Here is a 15,073-nt window from a genome sequence, read left to right as displayed (position 1 = left end):
AGGGGTACGTTCAGGGACCAAGCTTACCCAGTGGACTGGAGCTGAGGGATCCTGCAAAGGGTGTGAAGGATAAGCTACAGGGTAAACTGAGGCCTGCTTGGGCACTAGCCAAAGAAAGAGGATTTTATCCAAAAAATCAAAGTTCCCAGGCTTCCCCAAGCCTTAATAATCACCAAGTCTGCTTGTTAAATATGGATTCCTCGAACCATCTCCTGAAAACTCGGACGCAGAAGGTTCAGGGCTGGGTCCTGGGATCCCTAGGTGCTCAGGTGAATCTCAAGGTTAGGCATGTTTCTGAAGCACTGCCCAGAGCACAGGAGGCTGGGTGAAGCATTGAGGCAGAACAGTACTTTGCTGAGCTCACACTGAGTAGATGCAATTGACTAAGTTCCGGATATGAGTAGCGTCTTATGGAGCATGGAGACCAATATGAGGACAACCACAGGTGGGCTGCACGCCAGCTGCCTCATTGCCAGCACGCACAGGTATTACTCTACATCCTCCATGGCGTCTCTGCATGGACAGGGCTGTTTAGTTCCACCCAGGTCATCCCATCTTTCAAGAAAACTAAACTTTTTGTTTGCTTCTTGACCTCCAAGTTCAGCCTTTTCTGTGTTCTGGGACCAGTTTGTTAAAGAATCATGGGGACTCTTTTAGTTACAACCCATCATTATAGAAATGGAGACACAGCCCTAACCGGTTTGGCTCAGTGGATAGAGCGTCGGCCTGAGGACTGAAAGGTCCCAGGTTCCATTCTGGTCAAGGGCATGTACCTTGGTTGTGAGCACATCCCCAGTGGGGGGTGTGCTGGAGGCAGCTGATCGATGTTTCTCTCTCATCGATGTTTCTAACTCTCTATCCCTCTCCCTTCCTCTCTGTAAAAAAATCAATAAAATATATTTTTTAAAAAAAAGAAAAAAGAAATGGAGACACAGAGGAAGACAGGGCTCACTCCCTGGGGTCCAATAGGCAGCGAGAGTCCAAGGTGTAAGATGTGGGTGCAGGATTGTTGGGGGCATTCATCCAAAGAGCTGAAGCAGGACACCGAATCAGGAAGAGGGAGCTGTCCTCACACCCTGCCCCAGCCCACCCCAGCAGGCTGCTCTTTGTAGGTTGGGTTATGTTTGCCCCACAGATCATCCTGTGTGGAGAGCTGCTTCCTTTGCCTTCCTTTAGGGAGTTGCTGGGTGACTTGGTAGTTAAGTAAAACTGTGTTTATTTTCATCAGAGATTCTTCAATACTAGTAATAGCTCCTCTGAAACACGTCTAATTTACAAAAAGGGAGGAAACTAGAAGAGAGGAAGGAAAGGAGGGAGGGAACGAAAAGGAAAGAGAAATAAAGAAACTAAGATTCATCTCATTCTTAAAACTGTCCCATACACCTTGGGCAGGTCATGTCCCCACCAGAATGTCTCTCTAAGAAAGATGGCCCCAGTATATAGTTCTTAATTACTTGCCTTCAAGCCATGTGTCCCCTCAACTATAAAGCACCAGGTGACACAGGGTAAGGGAATGGGTAAAGACAAGAGCCAAAGAACAAGAAAATCGACACGTCCACGTACAACATATTGACATATGTTGAGCCAGGTGTGTTTTGACCTTAACTGTTTGTGTGAAACGCTGTCTGTGCTATGGAACGAGACTCAGAAAGTCATCCTTTTGATTTCTTTATGTAGCAAGTGCCCCAGCTTCACCTCGGGAAATGATCAGCCTCAAAGAAAGGAAAACAGACTATGAGTCCACTAGCAGCAATGCCACTTACCACGGGACTAAAGGAGAACACACTTCCAGGAAAGACACCATGACAGGTGAGCTCAGCTTTGTGCGTTTCCCCCTTGGAGCTGGTGACTCGATCTGGGGTGGAGCAGAGGACTGGGGCGTCAGGCTTCAAGCCACGCTTGGCAACTCAGCAGGACTCAGCAGTTAGCAGGTCACTGGAGAGTTTGACAGTGAAGACCTCCAGGAACTAGGGATGAGGAGATTAAGCCAGAAGTATAAAAACTTAGCATCGTACTCCTGAAAAGAGCGAAGAGAAAATGTCCTCTACACACATTATCCTCAGTCCTTCTTTGCCTGCCCTTCCCCTCTCACTTGCCCAGCTCACTTCTCTTGCATTAGAAAGAGAAGTCATCATAGGTTTCTCTTTAGTTAGCATATCAAGTTTTGCCATTAGGAATGGAGGGAGGAAAAAGAGAATAAGAAAAGAAGAAGAGAAGAGGGAGAGGAAGAAGGAGGAGAGGAAAGGACTGGGATGGCTGAAAAGGAAGAGGATTTAAGGAAAACCCACAGAACTTCTGTTAAGACATTTTCTCCTCTTACCTTGAAACCAAACTCCCAAAGAGATTCATTCGAACAATGACCACAGTTTCCCTAAGGACGAATTGATCTTTTATGCTCCTCATCTTTCACTACCCCAATCATACCCATTGTCTTTCCTTTCTCATCAGCTAGGACTCTGTGGAGGCCAAACTTGGTGCCCTTCACCAGCCCTCCAGGGTGCCCTGCACAGCCTGTTTAACAATCAGACTTGACATAACTCTCCTATTATTCTGTACAACTCTCTTTGGGGCAGGGTGTGCCTCTCACATTCATCATCCCCTCCAGGCTCTCCACACACCTACCCTCTGCCCCCATTTGCCCCTCCTCCAAGGACTTGGAGTCATTGATGTAGAGAGGGTTATGTCTTAGAAACAGAGCTGCCAGCGTCGTCAGAATCTCTAACTAAGGAGTCCCACCCTTCTTTGCCACATGGATATAGAGATGGGTCCCTCCTGAAAATTGGCAATGAGGAACAGGGCCAGACTGGGCCAGTCATTAAACTGGGGTGCAAAGAGCACAGTCCTAAATACACAGTGAGACCCTCTTATCAGAAAAATCTTAAAAGCATGGGGTGCATTTCTCTATTATTTAGGTCTGGCCTGCAGGGAAGCAGAACAGACAAATTGGATGATTTATGAAGATTTCTTCCAGACCAGCATATCTAAGAAAATTTTTCTGATGGTAAATGTATTTACCCCAGAGGCAGTGTTTCCATGGTAATTCTGCACAACTGCATAACGAAAAGCATAGTAAACAGTTGCCCATGATCCCCACTCCTAGGTCAGCACTCTGCCTCCACACACAGACCCTATAAGGGAATGTCTACCCTCACTCTTGAAACATCTCCTGAATGAGAGGACTGAGCTCATTACATAGGACGTACTGTATTATTCTCATTCACTGGCTTTCCCCCCATCAATGTCACCCTGGTTATAGATGAGCATAAACAAAGGAAGTTGTGAATTTAGATGCCGAGTCCCTAGAGTCAACACATTCAGCAAAGAATCTAATTTGTCCTGATTACTCCAGAGTAATAGTGACACCAAATCCACCTGACCCATTCATTTTGTGATTAGCCACCTCACTGGCAGTCTGGGATGATAAATTGAGATTATAATTACAAGAAAAATTGTGAAATTGACTGCATTGTTGTTTAAGTGTAACTGTTCTCTTTAACTTTCTTGCCCAGTGTAATCATTCAAAGGCTTTTAAATGTGGATGTTTGTGTTGAAATAATTCCAATGGCACATGATCATGCCATGCACACATAATGAAATAAAATAAAACCTAATGTGCTTCTGATCTTTAGTCTTCCTAGAAAATGGCAGGGATCTTGACAACTCCAGGATTGAGATATGTATAAATTTTCAAACTCATATAGAGGCTTAAACAGTGTTGCTCTAATTTATTAAAAACACAAATCAATACTACACTGTCAGTCATGTAGCAAGCCTAGAAGAACATTGAGATCTTCATTGAATAGTGTGTTTATACTGGAAGGTTCCCTTTAAGCCAACAAGTACTATGTAAAAGACAGTTGTTGATGGTAGTGGTGGTGATGTTGATGGCAATGGTGGTGATGGTAGTGTGCAGTGATAGTAGTGGTGATGATGTTGATGGCAATGGTGGTAATGGTAGTGTGCAGTGATGGTGGTGGTGGTGGTGGTGATGGTGATGGTGGAGGTAGTGGTTATAATGCTGATGGTGATGGTGGTGTGCAGTGATGATAGTAGTGGTGGTGTTGGTGGTGGTGGTGGTGGTGGTTATGATGGTGGTGGTGGTTATGATGGTGGCAATGGTAATGGTGGTGGTGATGGTGATGGTGGTGTGCATTGATAGTTGTGATGGTGGTGGTGTGCAGTGATGGTGGTGGTGATGGAGGAAGTGGTGATGGTGATACTAGTAGTGATGATGATGGTGGTGTGTGGTGATGGTGGTGATGGTGGTAGTGATGGAGGAAATGTTGATGGATGGGGTATTGGTAATGAGGATGATAGAGATAATGGTGTGCTGAGACTGGTGGAGGCACGCCACTTTCTATAGTGGTATGAATAAGTCCCCAGTCAAGCCAGGTGAGAGCCAATAAATCATATAGGAACGGAAAGAATGAATTGCCAACCTCCACTTGGCAACACTTCAGCAAGTGCCCATCGTTCCAGCATTTACCGACAGATCAGATGTCTAGCGACCTCTGCATCAATAGCAGTACTTTTTCTCATTCACCAATAAATCCAGGGGACATGTAAAGCTCAGTGCATTGAAACTGCCCCTTCTTTGTTTCTAAGGCATCAGAGGATGTCCTACCATTTCCCCCAAATGAAATAATCCCTCTGCTGTGGTAAAACAAGAGAAATTTCACCCTCAAAATGCAACCTGGGAAAAATTAAAAAGTAAAAGCAGTTTCTTGCCTGGGTTATAATCTCATCTATTAGGTCTTAGAAATACAGATCCACTTAGGATTTTATCCCAGGCTTCCCTCCACCCACCTTTTCTTGATTCATTTTCCACCTTAGATGGAGTCTCTTAAAATGTATCTGTCTTTAGTGTTTCTTTGCCACTGAGGAGCCTTTAGAAGGCCAAAGTCAGCTGTTCATTCAGGCTTGCAGGACTGATAGCTTTTCCTGGTGGTCATGATCCCTGGGAACATTAAGTGTTCAGAAGCTCGCATCACAGGAGGCTGTGCGATCCTGGCAGCTAGACAGCCTGACCTGAATCTTCAACAGGGGATTTTGCCCTTCCTTCTAAGCTTCCCAAATGCCTTTACATCAAATGGTCTATCCTGTTTTTGTCAGTGTCTCTCGTATGCCTTTTGCAGCCATTCTAATCTTCATTATGTTGACTCAGTTAGAAATTGAGGCTTATAAAGAAAAGGAAAGGCATTTTCCGATGAGTCCACTCTGAGCTCCACATACAGAGGAGAAGCATTCATGAAAACATCTGTTTATGTGTCTGCAAAGGCCTCAAGTTCAATCTCAGCTACGCACACTCTTCTAAACAGGTGAAGGGGCCAAAGAGCAGGAGGAAAGAACTTCCAGTAGAGACAGCTTTAGCTCAGAAGCCACAAACACGACAGGGAGGGAGGCCAAGGCTATCATAGGGCATTGTCTACCAAATAAAATTACATTTAATTCTAATAGAAAACATGTTTTCACCTTATTCATGGAGTGATAGGTTCTATCAGCAAATTATGCCTCAGAAAGCAGGTTTTCTTTGGTTTACACATTCATTCATTCATTCATTCAGCAAATAAAGCACTCATTCTGTGAGCATCCCCAAGGCCAGGCACTGTCCAGATGCTGGGGATACCTGCAAAGGTGTCAGCTCATGGAGCTTTTGTTCCCATAAGGGAAGGTTGGTAATACACAAGGTAAACAATAGAGCAAGCTCACCAACATGGTAATGGCACACGGTTGTTGAGCATGATGGTGAAAATAAACAGGGTAATGAGATAGAGGACTACTTTAACTGACAAGGTCAAGGAGGAGACACTTGTGCCCAAACCTAACCAGCATCAAGATGAGGCAGTCCAGAGTGTGCAAGCAATATCTATGGAGGAGGATCAGCAAGTACAACATCCCTGAAGCAAAACAAACTTGGCAGGTTGGACCAGCATAGCTAGGGCTCACCACATAAGGGAAGAAGAGTGGGAGACACTTCAGAAAGTTAGGCAGAGGCCAGATCATTCAAAGCCTCATAGACCATTAAAAGGAGCTTGGCTTTTACCATAATCCAGTTTGTCTAACAAGATGATTGCTCAGCTTGGGAACAGGATGGATGGAGGAGCAGGTTTGGGCAGAGTGGAAGCTGGGCCTTCAGGGAGGATTCTGTAGCTGTGGTGCAGCCAAGAGATGGTGGTTTTCACAGCAATACGGAGACCGGAGTGATGTGCATTCAACCAGAATCTATCTGGGTGGTGTTTCACATTGAAAATAGGCTCTCAGCCCTCACTCCTCCAGTAAAATTTCAGAAGAGGAGTTTTATTGCACAGCTATTGTATGCTTTTAGTAATAATCAGGGGTGAAATAGTAGCTTACGCTGACTTTGTGTCTAGAGTGGCCTGTCTCTATGACAGAAAAGATGGTGTGTCATCTTATCTCATTATCCCGTAGATACTGGAAGCAAAAGATAAGCCCTTCTTTATTTCTAGAGTGTTTTATACTCAATGACACTCTAGAAAAAAAAAAGCTTTTCGAAATCTTTCTTTAATCATGACTTTATAGTTGCTATGAAGGGAGCGGTGCCTGGGGCCTTTCCTCTGGGCTTGTGGCAGGAGCCTCAAGGGTTCCAGGTGAAGAAGTGGGCAAATGAGCACCCTACCCAGGCCTTTGGAAGCTGCTGATAACTGGAAGAGACATTCCTTTCTTTCAACTAGACCAGGGGTGGGCAAACTTTTTGACTCGAGGGCCACAATGGGTTCTTAAACTGGACCGGAGGGCCGGAACAAAAGCATGGATGGAGTGTTTGTGTGAACTAATATAAATTCAAAGAAAACATCATTACATAAAAGGGTACGGTCTTTTTTTTTTTTTTAGTTTTATTCATTTCAAACGGGCTGGATCCGGCCCGCGGGCCGTAGTTTGCCCACGGCTGAACTAGACCTTGGGCTGCTCACAAGACAGAGTGGGGCTCCTGTATGTGCCTAACAGGATTCCAGAGCCATGGCCACCCAGACGCACAGGGCACCCGCAGGTGATGCTTCCCACCTGTCCTTCTGGCCTTTGAGAAACAAACAGTCTGAACGATGCCCAAGCATTTCTGTGAACTCAAATTAGAAATTTCATTCTTGTCATTCTCCTGCTAAAAACTAAGCTGCTGATACCGATTCCGGCATGCTTCAGTGCAAGTGACAAGCTTTTATTACCCGCCCGTGTTCACCAGGAAGGAAGGCCATAAAACTTTCAAAATGACCATCTGTCTGTCGCACCTGCCCTGACCCTGTCTACTATCTGAATATTACTGCAGGAGGCTGACATGCTATGGGGATTTTATAGAAGAGCTGTGCTTCTTTCTTAATTTCTGTATGCAAAGTGAGGTGTTCGAGGCCAAAGAATTTCTTCCACTTGGAATGGTCCAGGAGAAACCAAGCATGTTAGGGCAAGAACTTGCCTCGATAACCATTAGTCCTCCATTTGAAATCTTACTTTCTTTGCTAATACATTTGTTTCCCTTTGCTTTCAGCTCAAAATACTGGAATTTCAACTTTGTATAGGAATTCATATGGTGCGCCCACTGAAGACATCAAACATAACCAGGTAAAGGAGATACAGAACGTTTGTAGTATTCATTTTCCCCTTCGACTCATGTCAGCTGTCCTGGAATTGTAAAAATACATTAGCTTCTTTCTCACAGGTGTAAAGAACAGCAATGAAAAGGAAGTACTGTCCCCTGCTGCTCTTCCCTCTGGCGTCACCCAGCCTCTATGCGGGTGGTATCAGTCATTAGAACAGCCACACATTTGGAAAGAGTCTTAGATTTCATCACAACCACACACTTTATTTCATGGCAGAAAGCAAGTTTCCTACTATGATGCAAAACTAAAAGAAATAAGGCAAGCCCCAATTATACGAGCATAAGATGCTGGTTTCTAGACAAATTGTCTAACTACTAGACAGGAATTAAGTAACTCCTATAACCCAGCCAACTCTCATTCAGAAGAAAGCATTCATTATGAGTGATAGTTACTAATGAGATAGACACATCAACTTCAATAGGACAACTAAATAGGATGCATTTTAATGTGCCTTGCAACTCCAAGTCCAGTTAAAGAACCAGCAGTCCCAACATCACTGGGGGCTTGTGAGAAATGCAGAGAAGATTCTTCTCTGACCTTACCCCAACCAAGGGTTTGTCTGCATCAGACTCACATTTCACCCAGATGGCCAGGTGATTTTGTGTCTGTTCAGGTTTAAGGAGCTCTGGGATGGTCAGTACTTAAAGAACTGATCTAAGTTTGTATGTATGTGTTTTATTCTACAAACATTCATCAAGGCCCCTTTTCTCCATGGTTCTATGGGGTCTATAAAAGGCAAAAGGCACAGCCTGTGGTCCTTCATTGATGGACAACTTCATACTTTTCTCCCCCTTCAGCGGTCGTTACGGAATGAATGACATGCTTATAACTATTGGATACTAATATCTGTTGTGAGAACTGGCTTCTTGCTGATGCGCTGGATTCCTCTCAGGCATCAGGAAAGCTGGGCTGAAAGGATAAACCTGAAACCTGTTTGCTTGATCACAATATCCAGATGAAAGCCAACATGGAAGGCCAATGGGTTGTTTGTGGACATTTCTCAACACCCAGCAGGGCAGCATCTCTGAAAAGGGAAAAGGCCCCTTCTAGCACGTAGAATCTCCTATGCAGGACCATTTCCAAGGAAGAAGAAGGAGGACATGAAAAGTATCTCCTACACCTGAAATTATTTTTTGCTCTAATCAACCATCAACAGGAGAAATGAGAGTGGGTAGAGGTGTTATCCTTTTGCCCTCAATTTTCCAGTTCATGCACAGCCACTCCTGAAACATCTGGTGTTGTTTGCAACCCCCCAGTGAATGCCTGGACCCTCCAGCCTGCCTAACACATGGCTAATATCGACTCGAACTCCCTCAGTTCTAGCCTTTGCTAAAAGCAAAAAAAAAAGCCAATGAATAAGCTGAATAAATAAGTCAGGGTATGAGCTCTAGAGGAGAGGTCACCAGGGGCTTCCTCCAACTATTTACATGTCAACATGCCTGCCCCAACATAGAGGAAAATAGAAACAGAATATATTGGAAATGCCAATTCTGTTTATGGAAATCAACCCTTTTTCTTTTAGCAAATATCAGGTACAGTGAGCAAACTGTCCTCAGCTTTGAAAGATGCGTGTAGGATGTGATAGGACCCTGATTTGCATCCAAGAGTGGAAGGTTAGTTTTTACTTTAGGTAGATCAGGAGAAGCTGGTCACCAGAATCCACTTACTCTACACCAGCCATTTTCTTGTGGAATTCTGCTGTTGTTGGCAATGAAGAAACACCCTCATGTGGCCCAGAGATCCTTAGCATCTTTCAGTGTGGCTGCAGGAGGCTCCAAAGAACTGCTTGCAATCTACCTTTAGAGGATAGTTCATAATGATTCTGGGGGCATGTTCTTTTCACCTAAGCCTCTTCTGAGCACTTAAGCCAATTACAATTAATGTGCTAAGTTGGTATCTCTTCTACAAGAGAGAGCACAGCCTACTGTAGCCCTTTCCCCAGAGTGCCCCAGAGTGTACTCAACTCAGCCTCAGTGTGAATGTCAAGGCCACAACAGCTCAGGTGAATGCTGCTGAAACCCAGCAGGGATGGATACCAAGTCCTGCATCACTTGTCAGCCCAGAGGAGATGTTGTCAGCAGGCCACCAGCAGAGCTAAGTCCCGTGGCCATAGTTTAGTGCCATCATTATTCCCTGAGCAGTTCAGCAAAGGGAAGTAGGCAATTAGACTGTTAACAGCATTCTAATATCAAGAAACATTATAAAATGTCAAAGAAAGTTGTTGTTTTTCCTTAAAATTTTTCAAGGAAATCATTGTGACACTCCAATGAAAAACTTGAGAAAAGAATAAAGTGTTTTATTTCTTTCAGACTGCTATGGAAATAAATTTTGGCTGTACCTGCAGTTCCCACTTGGGAACTAAATTAAGTTTGACCATCCTAACCATTTGAAAGAGGAGACAACCTGGTTCTCTTCCAGTTGGGTGGGTCTAGAGACCACCTGTAGACATCATCCATGATGCGGTTTCTCTGGCCACGTGAGCATCGCTGGCCACTCCAGATGGAATGCTTTCATTTGAGGAAGTTCCCTGAGCCAAAAGTGACTTCACAACCTTTCAGCTGGTAAAAAGCCAGCTTGAACCATTTAAGCAGGAGAGACACTCTGGGTTCATTCAGTTTCAGTGTCAAACTGCTGAGCATTCTAGTCTCCTGGGTGTCCTAGGCACCAGCTAGACCTCATGAGCTTCAGAGGTGGCTGCACAGTGACTCATCTCACAGAAGAAATGATTCCCTAGTGCAGTGGTTGGCAAACTGGGGCTTGCGAGCCACATGCGGCTCTCTGGCCCTTTGAGTGTGGCCAAGAAATTTCAATCGCACTGTACGTGCGCGCCCGCACGTGGTATTTTGTGGAAGAACCACACTCAAGGGGCCGCAGTTTGCTGACCACTGCCCTAGTGGAAACTGGTTTTAGGTGCATCTCTAAAATAAAGCAAAAAACAATGAGAATGAGGCAACAGCAATGCATGGCCCGGTGGAGTCAGGGCCTGGGCAACCACTGTGAACCTGGCTCTCCTGTCTAAGAAGAAAAGGAGCCAGGCTGCTACTCAGCTATGACACTCCCCCTGTGACTACCTAGGACTCCAGTCTCATTCTCAGGGAATTCCAAGCTCCTAAAGAAGTACCCATTGATGTGAAATAAGGTTTGTGATCCTTGGTTTTTATGTTTGGAGTCAACAGGTTATGGACATAATTTTAAGAGTTAACTACTGAAACACTTCAAAAATTCTACTGCGCTTTTAGCAGTCCATTCCATCCTTATAAAGAAAACTAGCAGACTTAACTGCTATATCCAAATAGCAACAGCATTTTTGTTCATAAACTAGAAACCAAGGGGTTTGGTGTTTTGATTCAAATTATTACTGATGACAACAAAACAGCCTCTTGAGTTCCTAGTTGGTTTCCCCAGTCTCACTGCCAGGTGGGAAGGACAAAAAATATTGTCCTCTGAAATGAGGAAATTGACATTCCAGGTGGGTAAGGTTTGCCTTTGGTCACCCATCTAGGAAGAGGTAAAGACACCAACATAGTTCTCCTGCCTTCTTATTCCATTTTTCCTGCTCTGTGCCAATGGTGCTCTAATGTGAGCCTGTTCGACACAGATGAAGGAAGAAAAGGAGGGAAAGAGGGAGGGAGGGAGGGAAGGAAAGAGAAATGGAGGAAAATTGAGAGAGAGCTAGAGAGAGAAGAAGGGAGGAGGGGAGGAGCTACATATAGAAAGACATAAACATACATATATACATACATGTTTATGACTACTTGAAGATTAAACAAAGAAGATTCTGTTAAATATTGAATATAGTGCGCACTGAAATAGCAACAAGCAACACAGTAAATTCTAGTTCCCTCCCAACTCTAACCCTTTGAATGCTCTATGCTTGGGTAGCAGCACAGTGTCGGAGTAGAGAAGCTCAACATCACTTCACAGCTCTTCAAAGAAGAGCTTGTCCAAGTCATTTGGTAGACCTGGTCTTAGCAGCATTTAATCATATATATTTATGATTAAACATATCCTGCAGATTCGTTTCCAATGTCCTCTCATGGCCAGACTTTTAGATTCACAAATGTCTACGCCTTGTGGACTTTCACAGGTGGACAGAAATCTCATTCATCCACCCCTCACTGGAAGTGTGGCAGGTACTGGATGGCAGCTGTGATGAAGTTCACCCCTTTGAAGAACATGTTGATTACTAGAATAAATCAATTACATAGAAGGGGGAGTTTTGTGTGCTTGAGAGAAGAATTATGTGCAGGCCATTAGAAGCATTCATTTACACACAGCGTGCTAATTGCAAATCATTATCTATTAACTAAGACCAATTTCTAGAGGATGTTTCCATGCTAAACCTTAGTTAAATGAATAGGGAATTACTGAATTGGCTCGAAAATGATCAAATTGTTTCTTTAACAGTATTTTATCATTTACAGCAGACCTCATCCCTGATTATTGCACGTGAGCAGAGCTTTGTGCATGCCTGTGTGCCATGGCTGTGGGTCTGGCCCTCACCCCACGCCCTGGGAGGTTCTGCTTACTTCAAGGGCATGGTCTTAGAAAGGGACCCCAGCAAGGAAGGAGGTAGCTAGGCCCCACACATACAAATGCTGATTATCAACCTATGAATGTGCCAAGCAGAGGGAACTAATTCTTGACTTCACATATCTCAAAGTCTCCTGTGATCCCTTTAACCTTAACGGTCCCCTAAATCAGACAGTAACCTCAGAGGACAAGAGTGAAAATGGGGAGCATTGAACTGGCAATTCTGAAGATTCCTCCCCACTAACCAAAGGCTTCATAATTCCACAGCTTTCTCGAGTTCTATCAGGTCTTAATTGAACCAAGTTAGAAACATTTTGGTCCTGCAGAGCATAATATATTTAGAGTGGATTCTTTCTTTTCATTATGTGCTTCTCTGTGTTTCTTTTTAAAGCTGTGGTATTGGTCACTTAGGCAGGTATGATGGAATGGCCCTACTATGAGGAAGCTTATTCCTCCAGAGAAGTATTGATCCCAGCCCTCTGCCCTGCCAGGAAGATGCCTGAGTATCATGAGACCTTGTACTGACTCTGTCTGGGATTACAACTCCTAGGAATAATAGAGAAATGCAGGGAGGATACAAATCAACTACTGTGTTCTATAGCATCTCATGTATACCTCTGTAATTTATCAAGCTTTTCTAAAAAAATGGTATAGCTGTGGAAGTTTGGTGATTCCTCAAAAAAGTAAGCAGAATCACTACAAGATCCAGCAATTCCACTTCTGGGTACCAAAAATCCTTGAAAGAAAGGACTCCAACAGATTCTGGTACACATGTTCATTGCAGCATTTTGATAATAGTCCAAAGATGGAAACAACCCAAGCATCCATCAATAGATAAAGGGATAAACAAAGGTGGTATCTCCATACCTGGTATATCACTTAGCCTTTAAAAAAAAATGGAAATCTCTTCACATGCTACAGCATGGATGAACTTTAAGGATATCATGCTAAGTGAAAGAAGCCAGACACAAAGACAAATATTACATGACTCCACTTTTATGAGACACCTAGGATGTTCAAATTCCTAGAGACAGAAAGTAGAATGGTGGTTGCCACGGGTTGGGGGAGTGGGGAGTGGGGAGTTATGCTTAATGGGGACAGAGTTCCTGTTTGGGATGATGAAAGTCAGAAATGGAAGGTGGCGATGGTTGCACAACACTGTGAATGTACTTAAGACCACTGAAGTATACATTTAAAAATGGTTAAAATGGTCAATTTTACGTTATGTATATTTCACCACAATTATAATTTTTCAAACTGAAGCTCTAGAATGGTAGCATGTGGACCCTGTAACCAATATTTTTAAAGAAGGGCAATCAGTAGTTGGCAGTATTAGGGGATGTGCCATGCTGGTTACTGCCTGGGTGACTGACGTTCCCAGCCTTGACCTTGAAGGAGCATGGAGTGCCTTGATCCAGGAGGAGGTTGGATCCAGGGGAAACGAACTAACCCAGGTGGGTCTTGTTTTCCGGGCAGGTTTCCGCACAGCCAGTCCCACAGGAGCCCAGCAGGAAAGATTACGAGACCTACCAGCCGTTTCAGAATTCCACTCGAAACTACGATGAGTCCTTCTTCGAGGACCAGGTCCACCATCGCCCTCCAGCCAGCGAGTACACCATGCACCTGGGACTCAAGTCCACCGGCAACTATGTCGACTTCTACTCGGCTGCCCGTCCTTACAGTGAACTGAACTATGAAACGAGCCACTACCCCGCCTCCCCCGACTCCTGGGTGTGAGGCGGGCGACACGAGGCGCTCCGGGAACAGTGCATGTGCATGCATACCACGAGACATTGCTTCTTTTAATTTCCCCCCTGCAAGTTTAGTTTGCTAAAGCCTGTTCCGTAGGAAGGCTGTGATAACCAGTAAGGACATACGAAGAGCTATTTTAGAAAGCTAAACGAATCGAAAGTTAACGTGGACGTCAGTAGAAAGCTAAAGCGATCCTAAAGGTGACGACCTTGAGCGACACCTTTCTAGTTTGAGCTGTAGGGTATGGAGGGTATTGAATGTGGCTGGAGACAGCACAGGAGGCGGTCCCGTCGGGGCGGTGGGGCGCGAAGGTTTTAAGCACAGAGGCAGGCAGCACGAGTCACACACTCTCGAAGGACGGCTTCTCACACTTTGTTTCCTCTCTCCATCCGTTGTGATTCTAGGCTTCCGGTTGCATTGGGGTCCCTCTGTACAGCAAGATGTTTCTTGCCTTTTGTTAATGCATTGTTGTAAAGTATTTGATGTACATTACAGATTAAAGAAGAGAAGCGCGTTGTGTATATTACACCGATGCCGCAGTGTTTCCTCATCTATGGTTCTAAATATTGCTTCAATCTCAAACGTTTGAAAGATGTATGGATTTCCAGTTTTCTTTTCTTTCTCTCGGTATGTTTTAACCAAGAAAAAAAAAATGGAGAAAAAGGAATATTTAGCAGTATTGTTCGTTCTGATATGTGAACTTGTTTGTGGCAACTAAGCAAGGCATTCAGCAGTTTCTGACAATTAACACACATCATTCCACACTCCTTGTCAACAAAGTGCTTTTTCACTGCCTAAAATTTTAGATGTAGATATTTGAAATAGATTTTTTCATTTATACCAGTTTTCTTTATGATGATACAGTGTTAAAAGAAAATAAATTACAATTGATCTGTCATCCATATTTGCTAAGAATGTCTATTTCCAAGGACCTATCTTACAAAATACACATTCTTGCTCGTGAGTCTGTGCGTGTGTGGGGTGTGTGTATGTCCATGTATGTACAAAAAAATGACCTGTGTGAGGATTTATTTTGACAGAAGCGATTTCATTTGCTGTTCATCTTGTACAAACTGTTCCTGGTTTTCAGTATAAATGTACATCAGTTTGTTCCTTTCATACTCTCTCTATTCTTCTGACCATCTAGTGACTCAGGACATTAGGCCAGTTGAAGTGAA

At 44.0% G+C, this 15,073-nt stretch overlaps 1 protein-coding gene across 7 annotated transcripts in view; it reads left to right on the top strand.

The window, feature by feature from the left end:
- CTNND2 (catenin delta 2) overlaps nucleotides 1-14,793 on the top strand; it is a 760,996-nt gene extending 746,203 nt beyond the window's left edge. For all 7 annotated transcript variants that reach the window (XM_070411906.1, XM_070411899.1, XM_070411900.1 and 4 more), the window contains 3 exons: nucleotides 1,678-1,809; nucleotides 7,499-7,572; nucleotides 13,620-14,793. In XM_070411906.1, the coding sequence (XP_070268007.1) occupies nucleotides 1,678-1,809; nucleotides 7,499-7,572; nucleotides 13,620-13,880 (467 nt within the window). In that variant the 3' untranslated portion in view covers nucleotides 13,881-14,793. The remainder of the gene's footprint in view (nucleotides 1-1,677; nucleotides 1,810-7,498; nucleotides 7,573-13,619) is intronic.
- Nucleotides 14,794-15,073: the final 280 nt, after the last annotated feature.

Source organism: Myotis yumanensis, unplaced genomic scaffold, assembly GCF_028538775.1.
Source record: "Myotis yumanensis isolate MYYU_CA2020_CCGP unplaced genomic scaffold, mMyoYum1.0.hap1 SCAF_4, whole genome shotgun sequence".
Lineage (NCBI taxonomy): Eukaryota > Metazoa > Chordata > Mammalia > Chiroptera > Vespertilionidae > Myotis > Myotis yumanensis.
This window is presented reverse-complemented; position numbering and strand designations above follow the sequence as displayed.